This window comes from Lycium ferocissimum, chromosome 12 (assembly GCF_029784015.1).
Source record: "Lycium ferocissimum isolate CSIRO_LF1 chromosome 12, AGI_CSIRO_Lferr_CH_V1, whole genome shotgun sequence".
Lineage (NCBI taxonomy): Eukaryota > Viridiplantae > Streptophyta > Magnoliopsida > Solanales > Solanaceae > Lycium > Lycium ferocissimum.
Window position 1 is genome coordinate 25,618,467 of NC_081353.1, and position 19,778 is coordinate 25,638,244.

General features: G+C 35.4%; 2 protein-coding genes across 4 annotated transcripts; one reads left to right on the forward strand and one right to left on the reverse strand.

Moving 5' to 3' along the window:
• Positions 1–1,833, forward strand: LOC132040635 (EPIDERMAL PATTERNING FACTOR-like protein 8). The gene is made up of 2 exons (XM_059431292.1): positions 1–344; positions 1,466–1,833. Exons 1-2 carry the CDS (start codon positions 251–253, stop codon positions 1,678–1,680), a joined length of 309 nt encoding a protein of 102 aa, XP_059287275.1. The 5' UTR covers positions 1–250; the 3' UTR covers positions 1,681–1,833.
• A 388-nt stretch (positions 1,834–2,221) lies between these two features.
• On the reverse strand, positions 2,222–19,380 carry LOC132040634 (CBL-interacting serine/threonine-protein kinase 24-like). 3 transcript variants are annotated; one of them, XM_059431289.1, is made up of 17 exons: positions 19,225–19,379; positions 18,957–19,049; positions 17,099–17,278; positions 16,428–16,490; positions 16,211–16,282; positions 14,384–14,491; positions 14,219–14,293; positions 14,052–14,105; positions 11,462–11,587; positions 9,451–9,540; positions 7,807–7,929; positions 7,565–7,612; positions 7,340–7,459; positions 6,644–6,760; positions 2,938–2,994; positions 2,778–2,852; positions 2,222–2,668 (listed from the first exon to the last, which is right to left on the reverse strand). In XM_059431289.1, the coding sequence occupies exons 3-17, from the start codon at positions 17,261–17,263 to the stop codon at positions 2,579–2,581; spliced, it is 1,383 nt and encodes a 460-aa protein (XP_059287272.1). In that variant the 5' UTR covers positions 17,264–17,278; positions 18,957–19,049; positions 19,225–19,379; the 3' UTR covers positions 2,222–2,578. The 3 variants fall into 3 exon arrangements, with proteins under 3 accessions (XP_059287272.1, XP_059287273.1, XP_059287274.1); XM_059431290.1 differs by having other exon boundaries at positions 18,957–19,015; positions 19,225–19,374; XM_059431291.1 differs by lacking the exon at positions 18,957–19,049 and having other exon boundaries at positions 19,225–19,380.
• Positions 19,381–19,778: the final 398 nt, after the last annotated feature.

A 19,778-nucleotide genomic window follows, 5' to 3' on the forward strand; every position in this document is an offset into this window, starting at 1 on the left:
TTCTAAATTTTGAACCCTAATTCTTTTATAATTTTCACTCATTTCATTGACAATCATGCCACGATAGGTGTTGAGGGGCCCTTTTTCTTCATAAAGCTCCATCTTTGTCTTTATAGAAACAACCATAGCTAGAGCTACATTGATATACAGAGTTAGCCACTTCTAAATTCTCCCCAACACAAAACACACTTGGTGTGAGAGAAGTGGTGGTGGTTTTTTCATGTTGTGAAAGCTTGGGACAAGATTGGTGATGGCTTCAACCACTAATATCTACTCAAAAAGACTAAAATTTCCTGTCATTGTGATGCTTATCTTTTCTCTCACATTCCTTCCATCTATATCAGGTAAAACAATATTATCGAGAAAAAAGAACATGAACCAAAGGAGAAACCCAATCTTTATCATCTTGTCGAAACCCAATCTTTATCATCTTGTCACTCTCAATTTTTAAGTTTTTTAATTTTTTTCCAAAGAACTACCTGTTTTCTTTCATTCATTGAATTTGAAAAGGGTATTTATCCTTTAACCTTCTTTATCTACTAGGCTCATAAAAGGTACTTGGAAAGCTCAATCTAGCCTATTAAGTTTTGTTTGTTATGGTACGGTATCAAAAATGTGTGGTCATATACTGCTTTCCACTTAAACTATATATAATTATAGAATTGAATAAAGTATATATTTATACAAAATACATCTCAGTGCAACAACTTGATGGTGGGTGACTCTACTTTCCCTAACTTAACATCCTGGATCCAGCTTTGAGGGTTAGATGCAGTTTGATTAGAAGAAAGTTTCACTACAACGTTACACATATATGGTTAAATATGAATTTTTTTGTGTCTAAACATAGCCATAAAACTTTTTCCATAGCATGTCGTAGCAAGAATGGCATGTTTAAAAGTTAGCTTCCTAACTACCCATCCCCTCCCTTAAATCTATCAGTATCCGTTGCTTCTCACGGATGAAAAATCATTTAATTGATATTGAGTTGAAAATGTTGTTTTCCTTTCTATTGAGATCATTTGAAGAAATTGAAATTCTTGTCCCCAACAGAGCGAAGAGAAATTTGTATCATTTCAAATCCCTATTCTTATCAAGAGAAGGAACTAGAAAAACCGAAGTACTCCTACTCGAACAAGAAGTCCTAGAGTTTACAATCTCCGTTTGCTTTGCATGGATGAAAAATCTTAGTTGAATGTTAAGTTGGCGCATCAAGCATATATGTCATTTCTACTAGTGATGATCCACCCAGGATTGTTATGCATGGGCATAAGATCAAATATAATATGTTTCTTTCAATCTCTCATGATTATTTCTCCGAAACAAGAGATTAAAGTCAAAACATTTGTTATTTTCCTTTTTATTGAGTTTTATTGAAGAAATTGAAATTTGTTGTCTATAGGAAGAAGTGTTATTTTCCTATTTATTGAGTTTTACTGAAGAAATTGAAATTTGTTGTCTATAGGAAGAAGTGAAGAAAAGAAGCAAATGAGAATGGTGATGTTGGGATCAAGTCCACCAAAGTGTGTCAATAGGTGCAAGGGTTGCAGACCTTGCATGGCTGCACTTGTCATTCCTCCACATGGCAAAGGGTTAAAGACATTATCAACTAGAGAAGATGAAAACTATTATCTCCTCTCATGGAAATGCAGATGTGGAACAAAGTATTATCAACCTTGAAATGCCATCTTATAATTATTTTTTCCCTCTTCTAACGTAAAATAGAATGTAAACTGGTAAACAATCTCTTGGTTCCTTAATGCATCTTATGCGCGACTGTCGAGTTAGTTAATTTCTTGACATAAATATATTTCTTTGATTGGTTTTTTACACTCTTTTAACTTAGAGAAGGAGATAAACTGGTAAACTGTTTTCTGATGTTTGTGTTTCTTTCACTTTATTACATTTGTGAGTCTTGTGACATATGATGAGGAAATTTATATTAAGCATGTGAAGCGCTAATCCGTGGGATTGTCTTATCAACCAATTACTCCCGCTAACATTACTTCGGTTGGCATAAAAGTGGATACACACAGACACAGTTGAACTAACTTCTAAAAGAATATATATTCATACAAAATCCAAAAAGTTATTTTCACACAGAAGTATCAGATACAATGTTAGTCCACGTCCACTGTTTTAAAATCCTAGATCAGCCTCCCCCTCCTATTTTGGTGGAGAATTCGAGTTGTGTAATGTCTTGGTTGGAAACTCAAAGAAATGAATGTCGTATTTGATAAGCATATTTCTGAATAATTGGCTCTCAACCTTATTTGTACAAATTACGGCACACCAAAGTTGTGCAGTAGCATCATACTTAAAGATTATAGGGAATCCAGACACCTTATATACAGACGAAGCGAAAGAGTAACAGCAGGATATGCAATTACATAAATTTAGAGGGGCCAAGAGGACCCGTTGTAGGGGTGGGGGGTGGGGGTGGGTTGGGGGTAACATCTGGGTAACACATCAAGGAGGACATCTACAACAACAAACATACTATACCATCACTAGACAAGGGGATTGCAGGCTTCATATTTTGTTAACGCATCACACTGGTTAGTCCCAGTTATTCGGATCAGCAAGTCATTGTTCTGGCCAAACCAGAGTTGCCCTCCTTTGGTTTCAAAATGATATTATCAATTTTTCTGCAGAATTCCTTGTAAAACTGCAAAAAGAATATTTATCGGATTGTTCTGAGCTTCGTGCAATTCATTAGAGAAACTAAATATAATGATTGTGATGTAAAGAAATAGTTAACAAGGACAGGAGCAAACCTTATGGTATTCAAGGGTTTCCCCGGCAGCCTTTCGAACATCTACCATATAAATGGATGGAGCAACTAGGTAAACCTTTAGAAATAAAACGAGAAAATGGTTATTACAGGTTGAAACTCAGTAAAAGGAAACTGCATGTATATTGGAGTTCACAAGTTACCTCCAGTACAACAGCAAATGGACCAGTCTTATTTGCCCTCACGCCGTCAAGTCTAATCTGCAAGACAATATGTTGTACAAAAAGTTAGACAAGATTCAAGGAAACAGAAACTCACACAATGTGAGCCTTTGAGACAAAAGAATCATCAATTTAAAAAACAATAGACCTGAAAAAAACTCTCAGTTAATGACGAGTTTGCAGAAAAAGATGAGATGTGATAATTGGGAGAATTCTGTATCTTAAAGCATGACCGGGGGAGCATTCACATTTGATATACAATTGCATCAATTTTGTTGTGTTCTCCGCCAAGTCTGCATGATTACCAAAGGAATTCTAGGTCTTTGGACACATCTTCCCTCCATTTTAGGTCTACCTCATCCTTTTTAACATCATCTTTTATCATGGTGTTAGACTTATGAAACTATGCATTTTGAGGCCATCATCCCTTTTCTCTTGTAGATGTGATAATTGCACCTTCTCCGTATGTAATATTTTTCATCATATCCAGTCTTATATGATTGTACATCCATTTTAACATTTGTATACCTCGACACTCATCTTATAGGATACGTTGCGCCCTAGAGTTTCAGTATTCACTCGCAGATATAGACCTACATTTCACTTTGATGGGTATCCTCCTATTACAGAACACTTCTTAGTGCCCCTTTTATCGGGTATAATCATTTTTAGTCATATCTAATCTTATATGACAGAACATTCATCTTAACATTTGTATATCTCAATCCTCATCTTACCGGATATGTTGCACCCTAGGATTCAGCATTCACTCCCATATAAACCTCAGATTTCACTTTAATAGGTATCCTCCTGTTACATAACATTTCCGTAGAGCTCCTTTTCAATCATCCTATTTTGATTGTATATGGTATATCTCCATCAAAGATTGAGCTTAGAAGTTTGATTGTCTGCATTAGGAACCACAATTCCATCTGATCCTCACCTCAACTTCAATCTTCTTAGCTAGCTAAATTTTTCAATATATATATATATTGTGCTTTACTTCTACTTGTCCTAAATCCCTTATTCATTAGAGCATTTCTCCATCCAAACTTTTGGTTGACTCCCTCGCTAGTTTTGTCAATTAACAAAATATTGTCCACAGATAGCTTGCTTCATGGGACACTATTTTGTACAAAACAGGTTGACTTCATGCATAATTAGGGTAAAAGACCTTGGTGTAACCTACGATCATTTAAGCTCATACGCCATCCACTATCCTCACACTTGTGATAGCTCATCCATATATATTTCTTATAGTATTTATGTACTTGTTAGAATTTTCTTTATTCTCCAGCACCCACCAAAGGGACTTTTTTCACACTGTATTTATGCTTTCTATACATTTATAAATGTTGTTAAAATACTATAGATATTATAGAATCTTGTAAATATAGTATAGCTTGATTTACTCCATGTAATTATATATTTTGATTCTCCTCCCCTTCTTAGAACATGTACACTTAGTTATTTAAACCTCAATGGCTTGAGGGAATAATCAAGCTGAGTTTTACCCAATTCTTCCTTCCTATCGTGTTTTCTTCTCATGTGCTATCAGAGTGAGGTTAGAGAATAATCGATGTACAATTACCAGCAATTTCCAGAAGACAGAAAGATCGTCGCCATGCATTTTCCGGAGACCACAAGGCTGTTTCAATTGCTTTCTATTTCCGTGCAGATGGGCATAAACCAGCACCACCACCAGGTCAAGCATCTTCCGGCGACCAAAGCCAGCCAGCCCGCCGGAAAAGGTGCCGTCAGGTGCTCCCACGCGCCAGAAAGAAGGAAAACTTCCCGGCAAGATCTATGTCACGCGCCGGCGCATGCTTCTATTTCCGTCAACTTTCAGACTTGTGCCTTTGGTTCTTACGGGTCGCCCGGCAAGTCTGAAATCACCATAAAATTTTCTGCATATTGCAAGTGCTCTGCAACATTCTTCAACGACTCTGTTGTAATAGATGAATGCAGTATGGGGCGGATTATTGGTACTGACGTGAATCACATGGACTCTCTCTACCTTATCCTTCCTTAACTACTTACACCTTGTCCTCCTTCCATAGCTTGTTTTCTTATTGATTCACCCCATTTATTACATAGACAATTGAGACATCCCAATTGACCAGAACTTCAGAAAATGGTATCTGTTTTGTCTCACTTGTCTACTTTAGAGTGCGAGTCCATGTCAACTTGGTAAGCATAGTCGCTCCCATTTCCCTCGACGTCTTGATAACCAGGCAGAATTCCTTTCACTTCAACCCATTCAGATGTTTTGGGTCCTAGCCGGGTCAATTCTACCCTGGGATTTCACTACTTTGTAAGTTTCATTGATGATTATTCCATGTGCACTTGGATTTTCTTGCTGAAAAATCGATCTGAGTTGTTTTCAATGTTTTAGACTCCCCATGCTGAAATCCAAATCCAATTTGGGGTTTCTATCCGCACATTGCATAGTGATAATGCACCAGAATATTTATCTTCTCCATTTCAACAGATCACCAGTCTATCTCGGGTGTCCAAGGCTTCTCCTGCTATAACCTTGCAGTTTTTACACGTGCCTATGTCACTTCTGGCAAGAATAAGTCTTTTTATAGATTCAGTCACAAGTTATGGCACCAGAATTTTTACACTTCGTATGATGCAGGACTCAAACTTTGACCTAAGTCACAAGTTCTTCAACCTTTACCACATGAACTAAGCCCTGGGGAAAGAGTGATCCCTTTTTTTAAAAGCATGTGTTAGCTAAAAATAAATCATAGATTCCCTTCTTTATTTTTTTGTACCATAATCATATCCGTATGTACTCGGTCGAAACTGTCGCTAAATCTATATAAGATCTCCTCAAATTAACAGTTGTTGATCATTTGGAATCCTTGGACCAATGTATCCATATCTTTCCAAAATTTTGTTTTAGTTCCCTCAGATAATCCTATTTGCGAAGCATTGGAACTAATGATGTTGGTTGTCTCCTTTCCCTTTTTATCTAAACGAAATAATATCAGTAATTCTCTTTATCCTTTACTCCTGGAGTTCTGGTTCTACAATGATTCTTAACTCCTTCATATTTTTATCTACCCACACAATACAATTTATGTATGTGTCACCAATCTCTCTAATTTTCTACCTATGCACTTAGTGTCTTGTAGAAAAAATTTTTTTTTTTGTGTCTTGGAGAAATTCAATATTATCTTCCTCCTTTTTAAAACATTTGTAATTCTCTGCTGACTTCCCTGTCAATAAGCTCCTATGTTCCAACTAATTATCCGAATCCAATTCTCTTGGACTAACTTTCTTCTATTAAGATGAATGAACTCTTTCCTATCCTGCACCATATTCAGACACTAATGTAACGAGACTAACTTCTTTATTCACACTTTCCATGGTATGAAAAGCCTTGCTCGTGGTCCCTCGTACCCTAGCAATGAATGATGGAACTTTTGTCCATTTTTTATCAAACTGGGTATCAGTGTAATAAGAGCCTAGGGGAGTACATCCTAATGTATTCAATATTACGAGGATTCATCATAAATTGACTAATATTCTGTTATCTATTAACTTATCGCAACCCTTTTTCTTTAGCCGAACTTGGGAAATGCAAGTTCGGCTATTATTATAGCATTTTCTTTGATTTTGTTAGTTGTTGGAACAAAGAATCAATCCGATTGAATCATATGGAGATGTAAAAATATACCTTGTAATTATGTGTATGAACCTTGAGATCCATCGACTCTGCGGCTGCTTCGATAGAAGATATTATTATATTAGCTGGCTGACGGGAAACAAATCGAGTTTGACGCTTGACATAATCCTGTAAGAATGAAGCAAGTCAATTGCTCTCAGTTACCATAAGGAAGTTGCCAAACTTTTGTCTAGAAAAATGAAGCACTAGCTGACCGACATTTTTAAGTGGGAGAAACTAAAAAACTAACTGGACTGCCCCAGGATTAAAAGCTCTTCCATATCATGAAGAAGATTACTTCCTAACAAATAAACGCCAGACATTTTACGTAAGACAAGGTACAAATAAATGGTCCGTCACTATGAAGCATGTTTTCACGTTGCATGCATCCAATCAAGAAAACAAAAAGAAACAGAAGAAGCAGAAAAGAACATAGCGCAGAGGGCGGCAAACTAGCTTGTTTCTTAAAGGAAAACACTACGTAAAAAGATATTATAGAAGAATATCTTGCAGCTTTCATCACCCCCCACCGTTATTGCACAAATAGATAGTTTAAAGCAAAAATTGGGAAAAAAAAAGGAAAAAAAAAAAAAAAAAAGGATTAATATATATTACGAATAAACAGGAAGAATGCATGAGATGAAACTAAGGTTTGCTCGACCATTGATTCAGTTTATTTTTGTGCGCAATCTAAAATAATCACTCTACCTGACGTCTGTCAAACAAGGCTGCTAAATTCAACCCCTGAGATAGTGTGATCATCTCAAATGCATTCATTATCAAGGGGCCACTCTCACTATTTCCAGAGTTCTCCGTTACAAGTTCCTCCTGCAAAATTGAAGATGCAGCAGCATATCAAATTTAGGCAAAGAATATATGAGGGTATTTGCCAAATTTAACTCCGGAGATAGTGTGATCATCTCAAATGCATACCGAGGCGCTAATGTCACTATTTTCAGATCTCTCACTTACAAGTTCGGCCTGCAAAATTGAAAATGCAACAGCATATGAAATTTAGGCACAGAATAGATCAGGATATTGCATTACGGAGTCAATTACGTATTGTTGGATGTATCTAAATTTTATAGAAATTGTCTTAAATTTAATATTATACTTATCTTCCAAATATGCAATGGAAATTGATAAATTTCAATAATAATAAAAAGGAAGTCCACCTCAATGTCGTCGAACACAGCACGGACATCATCAAGATTCACTTCTTCGTCGTCTTTAACCCTGAGGGGCAAGTAGCTTTTTCGGAACCAAGGGTCTCTTTTTATCTCTTTAATCTTGATCCGCTGCATTTACATGGTTCTTATTAACATAAAAGGTAGTTATGGAACATCAAAATTGCTCTAGATTTTGCAAAAGTCATATTGGAACTTCTCAAGAAAAGACTGATCAGAAAAGGAACAGAGTTTCTCTATTGAACAGAAACAAGGAACTGTCAGAGCGCGTGAATTAAGTATGGCTTACATATACAATTAGCAGAAGGATCTGTAAGCAGAGAACCCTCTGCGAGATTGGCAAGCTTAAAGCCAAGATGAGCGACCAAACTCTTTTATTTATATATATAGTCCTAAGTTAACAGAGCTTTGCTGCGACAACAGAGCGCGATGTGTTGCAGTAAGTTACTTAGGATTTTAAGAAGAAAATTCATCCTCCAGAATGGAGAATTACATTTTCCCAAAAAGATAGCCATTCCTCCCAAAGAACTGACAAAATTTAGATAATGTTGAGAAATATTATACCAAGATGTTATCCACACAGAAAACAGCTAAGCGATTCTGTTATATCTTTCTTCAGAGATTCATTTTTCTGCATGTAAGCATCCTAATTGTTTCATTCAATCAATCGTGTCCACTAACTGCATATCTTGTCCTCTTGATTAAGCATAATTTGGACATGAGTCTATGACAAACATTCTGCTTCACTTCAGGTGAGAGAATTCTATATACAGTTTGTTACTTTTAATAGGCATAATAGTAAGCGTCATTAAGAGCACTAACTATAGCTTTGGTTAGAAAATGACCAAAGCTTGAGAGAAACAAAAGAAGATAAGGGAAGCGGCAGAAGGGGGTGGCTATCGCAACTTTGCTGGGGAAGGAAAGGGCACTTCTGTTCTGTCTCAGCAGTTTAGGTTGTGTATGATTGATTGTAGTGTGGTATGAAATAGGTTAATAGATCAAGACATGCATATTTGAGCATTGATGTACCATTCTGAAACATGGTAAATTTCTTCAGTTATCTACCCTTCACTCACAAGTCATGGCAATAATTTAATTTAATTTCTCAAACAAGATCAGACAGAATGATATAAAGTCAAAGCTTTAGCATGTTTGAGTAACAAGTTAAAAAGATAAAGACCGAGAATTGAAAGAAGCGCATCAAGAGATGAATCATGATAAACACGAAATGCAGAAATCAAATTATCTCCATCTCCCCTAAAAGCTTAAGTTTCTTGTTGGATCTAGTCTTGAAAACATCTGAAAATTGTGAGTCATAATTTTTATTTTGAACTTTTTATTGCACAAAAAATTAAGCACTGCAACAAGGATGCACAACTTTGTATAACCAAATCAAGAATAACACATGCTTCATTTTTCTCCGGAGTGTTGACGTCATTCAAGCTTCATACTTAGTCAGTTCCAGATGAAATTTCAAGGATCTTTTTACTATGCTACTTAAACAGTAAGATAGTCTGTAATCAGGGGGAGATCTCCATTCTAGGTGGCCTACTATTTTCAAATCGCTTTTCACCGACAAACAGCCAACGTGATACCATAATTATCAGATGGAACAGTGATATCTACACTCACAGTGTCAGGATTTGGGTCAAGAATTCTTCTTATCAATGACACTGCACCAGGAGAAAACCAAAATGGACACGTGAAATCAGCTGCATTGATCTGCATCAATAGAAGCAGCAATTATAAATTTTATGGAGCACCAAATCCACTCAGAATAGTGAGGAAGCAATGAAAAGTGTCAGATTCACAAGTAAATAAAATTATAAAAAAATTGAAATGAAAATAATTAACAGAAGAAAACAAATGAATAAATTATTTCCCTCTTAACTCATTTTATGTGACACTTTTTTATTTTAGCCTGTCCCTAAAAGATTGATGCATTTCTATATTTGGAAACTATTAAGGGGCCATTTGGTTGACGGTTCAGTTATGCAGAGATTATAGTACGAATATTGTTTATGCAATGAATAACAATGTTGAAATAATAATGCGGTGAATAATAGAGCATAATGCGAAGATTGTTATGTAAGGATTGCCTATTTTAAGGGCATTTTTTCTTTACATACTATTACCACATATTGCTATTACATGTATTCTTATTCCGCTCTCTGCCTGTATAAAATATATACAGATTCACATATAAGTTATACTGATACTAGTAACGCGGCCCTTGGTTTCCAATATTAAACTTCACATAACTTAATTAATATTCACATAACTTAATTAATATCAGAAATCAGAATCCATGGATGTATCAATCTCATTTGTGGAACTAATCGGCTCCATCTTACTGCCTTCCTCGACAGTGAAGCTTCCACTACAACTACCACAGCAGGATAAATATGTCGTATGGGCATCATACTCTCTTGATCTACTTTGGTTACAACTCGATAATGCGCTTTGAGGGTCAAGAGATTGGATTGAGAGGAGGGTCACAGACCTACTATATATGAAATCTTAATAGCTAATTATGCATGGCATCTGCCCATCCATATTGAGGTTTTTGACACGGAGATCATACCGAAGTTTATACCAGGATTAAACATCCTAATCCCTAAAACCGGCAACCCCTAAATGTTAATATTTTCATTCATCCTGACTGACATGACTTGTTCGGACCTACTGGAAGAAAACCTAATTTTTCCATTAGGAAAGAGAGATAAAAGCACATGCGGAACCCTTACCATCTCTGTTCAATATTCCCAATTCAATTATGTGTCTTACTTTCCTTTTTAGTTTGTTTAGAAAAATGTCACTTTTTATATTTAGTAACTCATTTAACTCCAATATCCCACATGGCATATTTAAGACCACAAGATTTAAGGGCATTTTGGTATATCACATATATCTTCAGTTTAAGACCACAAGATTCAAAAGACTTCCTTACTTTTCTTAAACTCGGTGTCCAGTCAAACTAAGACACAAAAAAAATGGAACAGAGGAGGTAGTTAGTAGCAAGAGCAATATTGATAATTTGCATATTTTTGGCTTAATAAACTAGTCAACAGAGTCACATAAAATAGACGGAGGCGTTAACAGATAAAAAGCAAGTAATACACAAAGAAATAAGTAAGCAACTCATGTAAACACAAATTGGGAAATTGTTAAACCATAGTCACTTGAGAAAGTCAGTCCTCGAGACTGGTTTTTAATCTAAGCTTACTCATCACAATTCAAACTACTCTTAGTGTGTCAGTGCTTGATGGAGGTCAAAGAAATGAATAAGGAAAAAGACAAGCAGGCTTGATATACGATACATTTCATAGCCTTTAGTACAAAAATTACACCTTAATTCCAAACTAGTTGAGATCGGTAATATGTAACTCTGTTTGGATCCATTTCAATCAATACTCATTAGTTTGTCTTATAAGAAAATAAGGAGTTCTCTAAAGATAGAGGTTCTCAAACCTGTAGTCCTCAGATATTGCTAAATGAAACAGAGCAAAAATTGTCCTTAATATGATTCCTTAAAAACCATTAGAATCTTCACGCTATACGAAGCATAACAAAACATAACTTATTTCACATGATTCATCCATGAACATTTATCACATTACATATGAAAGTGTACTGCATCTACCTTTGAAAACAAGGTAGGAAGGTCTACTTCATCGAATGGAAGATATCCTGCCATTAAAATATAAAGGATGACACCGCAGGACCACACATCAACGGCAGCACCGTCATAACCTCGGTTACTTAACACCTGAAGAATTAAAAAAAAAAAGTAATAAGTCAGCTACAGAAGGACAAGCTTAATTGCATTTTCATGAAGAGGAGGTCTCAAGCATACTAAACTGTGTCAACCAATTGACAGAGTCCCAACAGATTCAAATTTGATGGAAAACTAGTAATTTAAACAAATGAACTGAGATTATGATATTAGATGAAAGATTGATAAAGACAGACATTGTAAAATATTACAATAGGACTGAAAGATAGTATAAACTCAGATTCACCCGCAACTTAGAAACAAACTAAAGCTGACTAGCCAAGATAGGTAAACGAGTGATAAATGATATAAACACATTTCTCGCTTATCGTGGTTCAATCCCCTTGCAGACAGAACACATATCCAGTGTTTTCAAAGCGACAGCGCAAAGAACCGACAAGGTCCATGGGATTAGAAGTGAAAGCCGAGAAGTAAAGCGCACAATTTACGGAAAATAAAAAATACAATACATGTATGAATTTTGTACTATGATGATCAAATTTCGATTAAAATAGCTAATCTTAATATTCAATTATAATGTTGATATTAATCCAACTTCTCAAAAGTTGAAATTCAAAGAATTGATCGTTTCTCATTGGAATCAATTTACGCTACATTCTTTAAAGCGCACATTTATCTTAAGCGCATGGCTCACCATGAAGGAGTGAACCCTTGCTTCACATCACTTCATCGCTTTAAGCGACAAAGCGATGACTATTAATAGCATTATACATAGCAATGGTACTTGTTAAAATTGATTGAAGATTTTTATACATACATAGTATATAGAGTTGAGAGGAGTTAAAAAGGACCTAATCTTTAGTCAAGCATCCTGAAAGATCATAGGCAGCACCTTTCGGGAACTCATATGAAAGATTGTACGCGGCATAACAAGGACTTATAGCTGGTTCTACAAGACAAAACAGGTTTTGCACTTCAGACATTGCAAGAGCAGTTCTCACTAAATCCAAGTTGCTGAAAGATGGCTCCCTGTAGACCAAGTGGAAGTTGGTTTTTGGTGGTCATTCACTTGGCACCACCACCGACATCACGGAGCTCCCTTTTACTAATAACTATGAGGAGACTTTTCACTAAGAAATGTTTAAGGAGGAAATTCAATCAGAACAAATATTGCAACATAAAAAGAACTGAATATAAGAATATGAATGCAAGCGGCTTACAAACAGCGTATTTGTTCTAGGAATCATGGGTGGGATATCCTACGTGTGATCATGAAATCTTTCTTCTTTTGGTTAGTTAATGTGGATTTTATGCACCAACTAGACCTCTTTATGCCAAAAACAAAATAAAACAACCCAAAAGTGATACGGTGGATCTTTCCTCATTCCGGCTTGCTTATGAGACTCTCCTCCAGAAAAATACACGCTGGCAACTTCTTTAAGTAGTGCTATTGCCACGTGGATGACACTAGGCTTTGATCCAACGGTGGCGAATCATGTTGCCATCGTCCGGGGATAATGTGCTGACATAATACTTAATATTCTTTTCAAAACGCAAAGAAAGAGAAACAGAGTGTGTCACTGGTCGTTCTTGTGAAATCTTCAGAGAATCGGGTAATTAAAAGAGAACGCTTCGGTTTTTCCGTTTGTTAAGCATAAATATTCTCAGCTCAAAGTCATTACTATTTGGGTAATTAAAGTGTTGTGATCTCAACCTCATTTTCTTGAAAAGCTAACAAATTACTGTCCAAATAGATACTTTAGTGCACCCACATTATTGTCCATGCAACAAACTCTATCAATAAGATTCCTAAAACTTTGGTCCAGAAGAGAGAAATTGTGTATTCGTAGAGATAGAAAGCAGGGGAATTAAGTAATCCTACAATGATACATCCCACATCTGTGATATGACCACTATGATGTTGAGAAGGAAGGAAGCTGATAAGGATTCCCAATTGGCAAACACGAGCAAGGCTGTCGTGAGCATCAACAGACTGACTAGGTTTGAGTAGAGGACTAAAAGAATGTGAAAAGTAACAAGTATACTTTTTTTTATCAGGTAAAGGTATTTCATTTATAAACATGGCCACAAAACAGAAAAAAGCAACAAGTATATAGGATATCTTATTTTTTTTAAACTGGTAAATAAAGTATATAGGATATTATGCTAACAAACCCCTCCACTTTTCATAAGGAAGCTGAAAATGTGTATTCAGCAAGCATACTATTCTCAACCTTATAGTTAAAGCAATACATGATGACAGCATTATCGTGTGGGATCATAAAGCTAGAATGACATCACATCTCCACTCAGCAGTAAAATTAGCATGAGAATAACCAATTCAATTTAAAATATATAAAATTTGGGATGAAAAGAGTACAATCAGGCTAGCAGGCCAATTAAATGTGGAATCATCTTTTGGATATGCCAAATAGGAAGCAAACACTCATCAAACTGTCACAGGATTTGATAAATTCAAAATAGATAAACATCGTACCTCAGGTGCAATATAATTTGGAGTCCCACAAGTGGTATGAAGGAGGTCCACTCCCTGATTGAAATTTCGGAAAAGTGCCTTTTAGAAGCTCTCATTTTCAAAAGGAAATCAAGAAAAAACTAATATGCTCTGCCAATCTATGTAACTAAAAATAAAACTCTACTTACTTGTTGAGGCAATGCACTAAGCCCAAAATCGGAAACTTTCAAGTTACCTTGGCAATCAAGAAGAAGATTTTCAGGCTACAGAACAAGGAAAAAACAATAAGTGTTATTGGTTAATGCTAAAACTGGTTATTCTCTCAACAATTCCCCAAATAGCAACTGCCGGACCTTCAGATCTCGATGATATACACCCTTACTATGACAGTGAGCAACTGAATCTATGAGTTGTTGGAAGTACCGTCTGGCCTCTTTTTCAGGGAGCCTAACTTGATGAACCTACAAATACAGCAAAAGTATTATGAAAGGCAGAGGCATGTTAGAGATAAAAAAATCACTTCTTAATAATCAATGTTGGAAGAAGGATAATAAGAAAAGAAAAGGTTCAAAGGTCCATGAGCTGTATCAGAGTTAGTGAAAATGGAAACGCCTAAAGGAAGACCAGCTAGCTAGTCCGAGAATCAGCATGTACAACAGCATATATCTATTTGGTACTTCTTGCATCCATCATTGTGTACGAATGTTTAGGACTAGGATGTTTGATGTATTACATATCAACTATCCTGATCTTATGAAAAACATCAGTTGTTGGACTTTGATTTACTAGACAGCATCCTTGAACTCTCTGAAAGACAGATAAAGCTAAACTATTGTTAACAAACTGATAATTTCCAACCATTAACAAAGGTTAAAATTAGACTGCTAAGATGAAGCTAGTATAAATTCTTGATGAGATGGACTTTCTCGATTAACTATAGAAAATGTATCAGTATCACAATCTCAAAAATTGTTGGAGAAGGGATACGAGCCTTCTTATAAAAAAAAACAGAGGTGCAAGTGTGCATGCTAACACAGAAGAAAGATCGATTAGTAGCTTGTCACATAACTTTTATGGGGAGTCATACTCTATTATTTCTTTATAGAGAAGCTGAATCCCCCTTAGGCAAGTTTTACAGAGTGGTGGTTAGACCGACTTTGTTGTATGGGGCAAAGTGTTGGCCAGTCAAGAACTCCCACGTTCAAAATATCAAAGTTGCGGAAATGAGAATGTTGTGATGCCCCAGTGGAGGTGTGAGAGGTTGGCTATGGACGGTTTTCGGCGAGATAGAGGTAGGCCGAAGAAGTATTGGGAGAGGTGATTCGACAGGACATGGCGCAGGTCTAGCTTACCAAGGACATGACCATAGATATGAGGTTATGGAGGACATGGATTAGGGTAGAAGTTTAGGAAGTAGTCGAGTGTTACCTTTCATACTAGTAGCCGTAGTATTATTCTTGTAGTTCCTTGTCCTTCGATTTTTGTTACTTGTACCATCTGTGGTTTCTTGTACTTCGATTATCGTATTATTTTGTGGTAGTTACGGCCCTTTTTCAGACAGCTTTATCATGCTTTCCATAGTATTTTGCCATGAATTTTTTATATATACTGCTTTAAATTGCTTGTTCTTGTGCCGAGGGTCTACCGGAAACAGCCTCTCTACCTCCCAAGGTAGGAGTAAGGTCTGCGTACACTCTACCCTTAAGGTCTACGTACACTCTACCCTCCCCAGACCCCACTTTGTGGGATTTCACTGGGTATGTTGTTGATGAAGATGAATCCCCGAATCTTTACTTTTTAAATACATATTAGGATTCACTCTGTTGATCTACTCCCAAATTCTACATCAACCTAGACTAAAATTCTGAAATAATATTTAGTAAAGTAGACAAGAGGGGGTTGCTCAGACGATAAGCACCCTCCACCTCCAACCCAAAGGTTGTGGGTTCGAGTCACCAAGGAAGCAAAAAGGGGAGCTCTTGGTGGGAGGGGTTGAAAAAAAAAAAAAAAGAGAGAGAGAGAGAGAGAGAGAGTACTAAAATAGCATTTAGTCAGATCATGAAGCATTATCCAACATAAATTTAGCAAGTTATACTATTGCTGCTCACAAAGAAAAACTAACACCAAGCCAGCAGTAGATATTCAGTCAATATATATCAAAAATGCTGGAAATATCTTACAATTTTGTCAAAAAGCTCTCCTCCAGTGACAAACTCCATAACGATATATATTTTTGTCCGGCCAGCTAAAACCTATACATGAATACACAGAAGCAATAAAGTTCTAAACAGAAAATTTAGAAAATGAAAATACTCATTTAACATACTACAGACAGATGGGGAAAGGGAGAGATAGAGAAAGAGTTGTACTCATATTAGGCATATCAAATCATTTTACCTCGTGAAGCCGAACTATGCAAGGATGTCTGACAATTTTCATTATAGATATCTCTCTTTTGATCTGCAAAACCAGACCAAAGAAACCAAAAAATTGACCAGCCAAAGAGGCAAAAGATGAAGATAAGGAGAAAAAACTCCAAGACCATAAGTCCTCATAACCAGATAATAATCTTTAACGAAACATAGATAGTCAAAACGAAACAGCAAATGCTTTACTTCTTAAGCACCTCAAAAGTTTGTCAAACGTTTATAGCACAGACTTAGGACCCATTCACTTACTGAGAAACAGGGTTACTGCCGTTTGACCACTATTATTCAAGATAGATGGGTATTGCCCACAAACATAAATAAAGATTATCAAGTGCTAGTTAGTAAGGATGTCAAACACCTTCCCACATACCATGGTGACAATGAAGCTATGATGTCAAGTGTCAACTTAGTACTCCAGCTGTGCACTAAATCATCACTACTGCTCCCCATATCACACAATTAGGATCATATATATAATATATCACATCATCAAACAGTTAAGTCAAGATTGACAGGTAGATTTATGAATCTTAACCGAGCTTTAAAAAAGAATCATTTGTCAATGTTTGAATTCTGATCTCTAAAGGTGACATACTCAAACTTAGACTTCATATAAGGAAAGAATACATATTGCAATACCTGCTCAACCATTTGGTTCTTAAGAATGGTGCTCTTTTCCAAGATTTTGATGGCAACATTCTCGCCATTCTCGGTGTTCCGCGCAAACTTAACTTTGGAAAAAGCACCTTCGCCAATAGTTCTGCCAAGCTCATACTTCCCAAGTTTTCTCTTGACTTTCTTCATCTCTAAATTCTCGTCCTACAGAGTACAGACAGAGTCGCACTTTAACTAAACCAACTAAAACACTAGCTCATGAAAACCTATCAAAGTAGTCATAGGCAAAATAAATAAAACATATTGTAGAACATTATACAGTACTTGTATATTAAATTGTCTTGAGTACAAACTTAAGGACTAAACGATCCTCAGATAGGTAAAGTAAACCTTTCAGCTTTTACACATACATATAAAATGGACGAATACAAGATATATACTCCCTCCGTTTCAATTTGTTTATCTCACTTTCCTTTTTAGTCCGTTTGAAAAAGAATGTCTCTTTCCTTTTTTGGCAACTCATTAGTTCCAACTTCTCACATGGCATGTTTAAAGATTCTCAAGTCTTCTTTACTTTCTTAAACTCCGTGCCAAGTCAAAACCAGACAAACAAATTGAAACGGAGGGAGTAGCATACTACACACAATAGCTGACAAAAGAAAGCTGCAGTGTCAACCCGGAGAACAGAAATTCTAACTGATCAATCACATTAACTGAACCAACTGGTATATTAGCTCATGGAAAACCATCAACATAATATGAACCACAAAAATAAAAAAGAGACAGAGAGAGAATCAAAATTAAACAAAATCTAGAAAATGTCACAGTATATGAATCCAATTGACCGGAGAATTATCATAAGTTCGAATACACACATAAGAATTTTAAGAAGTCATATTGCTGGTAATCAAAATATATGAAGCAATACAGAAACAAAAGAACCAATGCAGAAGCAACCAATATAACAAAAATAATTTCAACTTTTACTGAAAAAGTTAACGAAAGTAAACTGATCATAAGCTTGTTAAATGTTTAATGAACTGTTAATGATTAAACACACACACACACACAAAACCAAAAAAAAAAAAAAAAAGTGATATCCAAATTTTGACCAACATAAATAATATGAAAATCTTAATAAAATGGGCATCTAAAATTTGACCAAACATAACTAATCTAAAATTTTCCACAGAAGTAATACAGAAGCAAAAGAACCAATGCAGAAACAACATATATAACATGAATAATTTCAACTTCCACTGAAAAAATTAAAAGAAAGTAAACTGGTCATACAGCTTGTTAAATGTTTACTGAACTATTTATGATAAACAAAAAAAAAAAAAAAAAACCATTAAATTAAAGTGATATCCAAATTTTGACCAGCATATTTAATATTAAATTAATGTTTACTGTAACTGTGTTTTGATAAATATTTTGTGATAGTTCAGGTAGGAAACGCAAACACCTAATAATTCAGGTAGGAAACTCGCAAAAAAATAATACTTCACGTATGTTTTTTGACCAGCATATTTAATATTAAATTAATGTTTACTATAATTGTATTTTAATAAATAGTTGGTGATAGTTCAGGTAGGAAACGCAAACACCTAATAGTTAAGGTATGAAATGCAAACACCTAATAATTCAGGTAGGAAACTCGCAAAAAAAATAATACTTCACGTGTGTTTTTTGACCATTATCTCTAATAAAAGTGATGCATCTTTAACTTTGACCAAACACAAATAATCGAAAATTAGAACTTTACAAAACCACAAATGAATTTAAATAGCTATCCAAATAAGAAGATATTAATACGAACTAGTAAATAGTAAAAAAAGTGAACAAACAATAAATTTATTAATTTTACCGATAAAAACATTACCGGAAAAGAAGGACACGTGGCAGAACGTCAGTCACCGGAAAAATCAAGAAATCCAAACTCTGAGCTTCGGAAAAATGTTAAATGTTTAATGAACTGTTTATATAATACTATAAAAATAATAATCTTACTAACAAAATTGATGCATCTAAGTTTTGACCAAACATAAATCATGTAAAATGAATTTAGGTAACTATTTATACGAACTGAATAGTGAGAGAAAAGTGAACAAATAAATGAATTTATTAAAAAAAATCGATGGAATTATTACCCGAAAAGGAGGACACGTGGCGGAACGACAGTCACCGGAAAATGGAGAAATCAGAACTATGGGATTTGGAAAATGTTAAAGTGGTGATTTAGAGAGCGATCAGAAACTCGTTAAATTTAACCCATTAGATTATATTTATAGACTTGCTTGCCAGCTGCCAACTTTCTATTTTTTTTTTTTTTTTTTTGTTTCTTAGCTCTTGTTTGTTTTCCTTCTTTTTTTTTGACGATGATATACCCCGTAAAATTGTATAATGTCTACTTACTTACTTCATTTAAAAATAGACGAAAAAAGAGAAATGAAAGAAGCGACAAAATAATTTTTTCTAATGTGACACGTTGTAGTACTATGTTAATTTTTTTTTTTTTCCAACCAGTTGTTCGGTACCAGCATTAGAGTTGGTACCCGATTATATTCGGATCGGGCCACGAGCCTCATTCTAAGCCGCTTCCATACCAATTTTTTTTTTCGCATCAAACTCAACCCGGACTTGATTAAGGAGAAACGAGCCTTCATCCATTGTCATACATCTTTAGTAGTATAGTACTATGTTA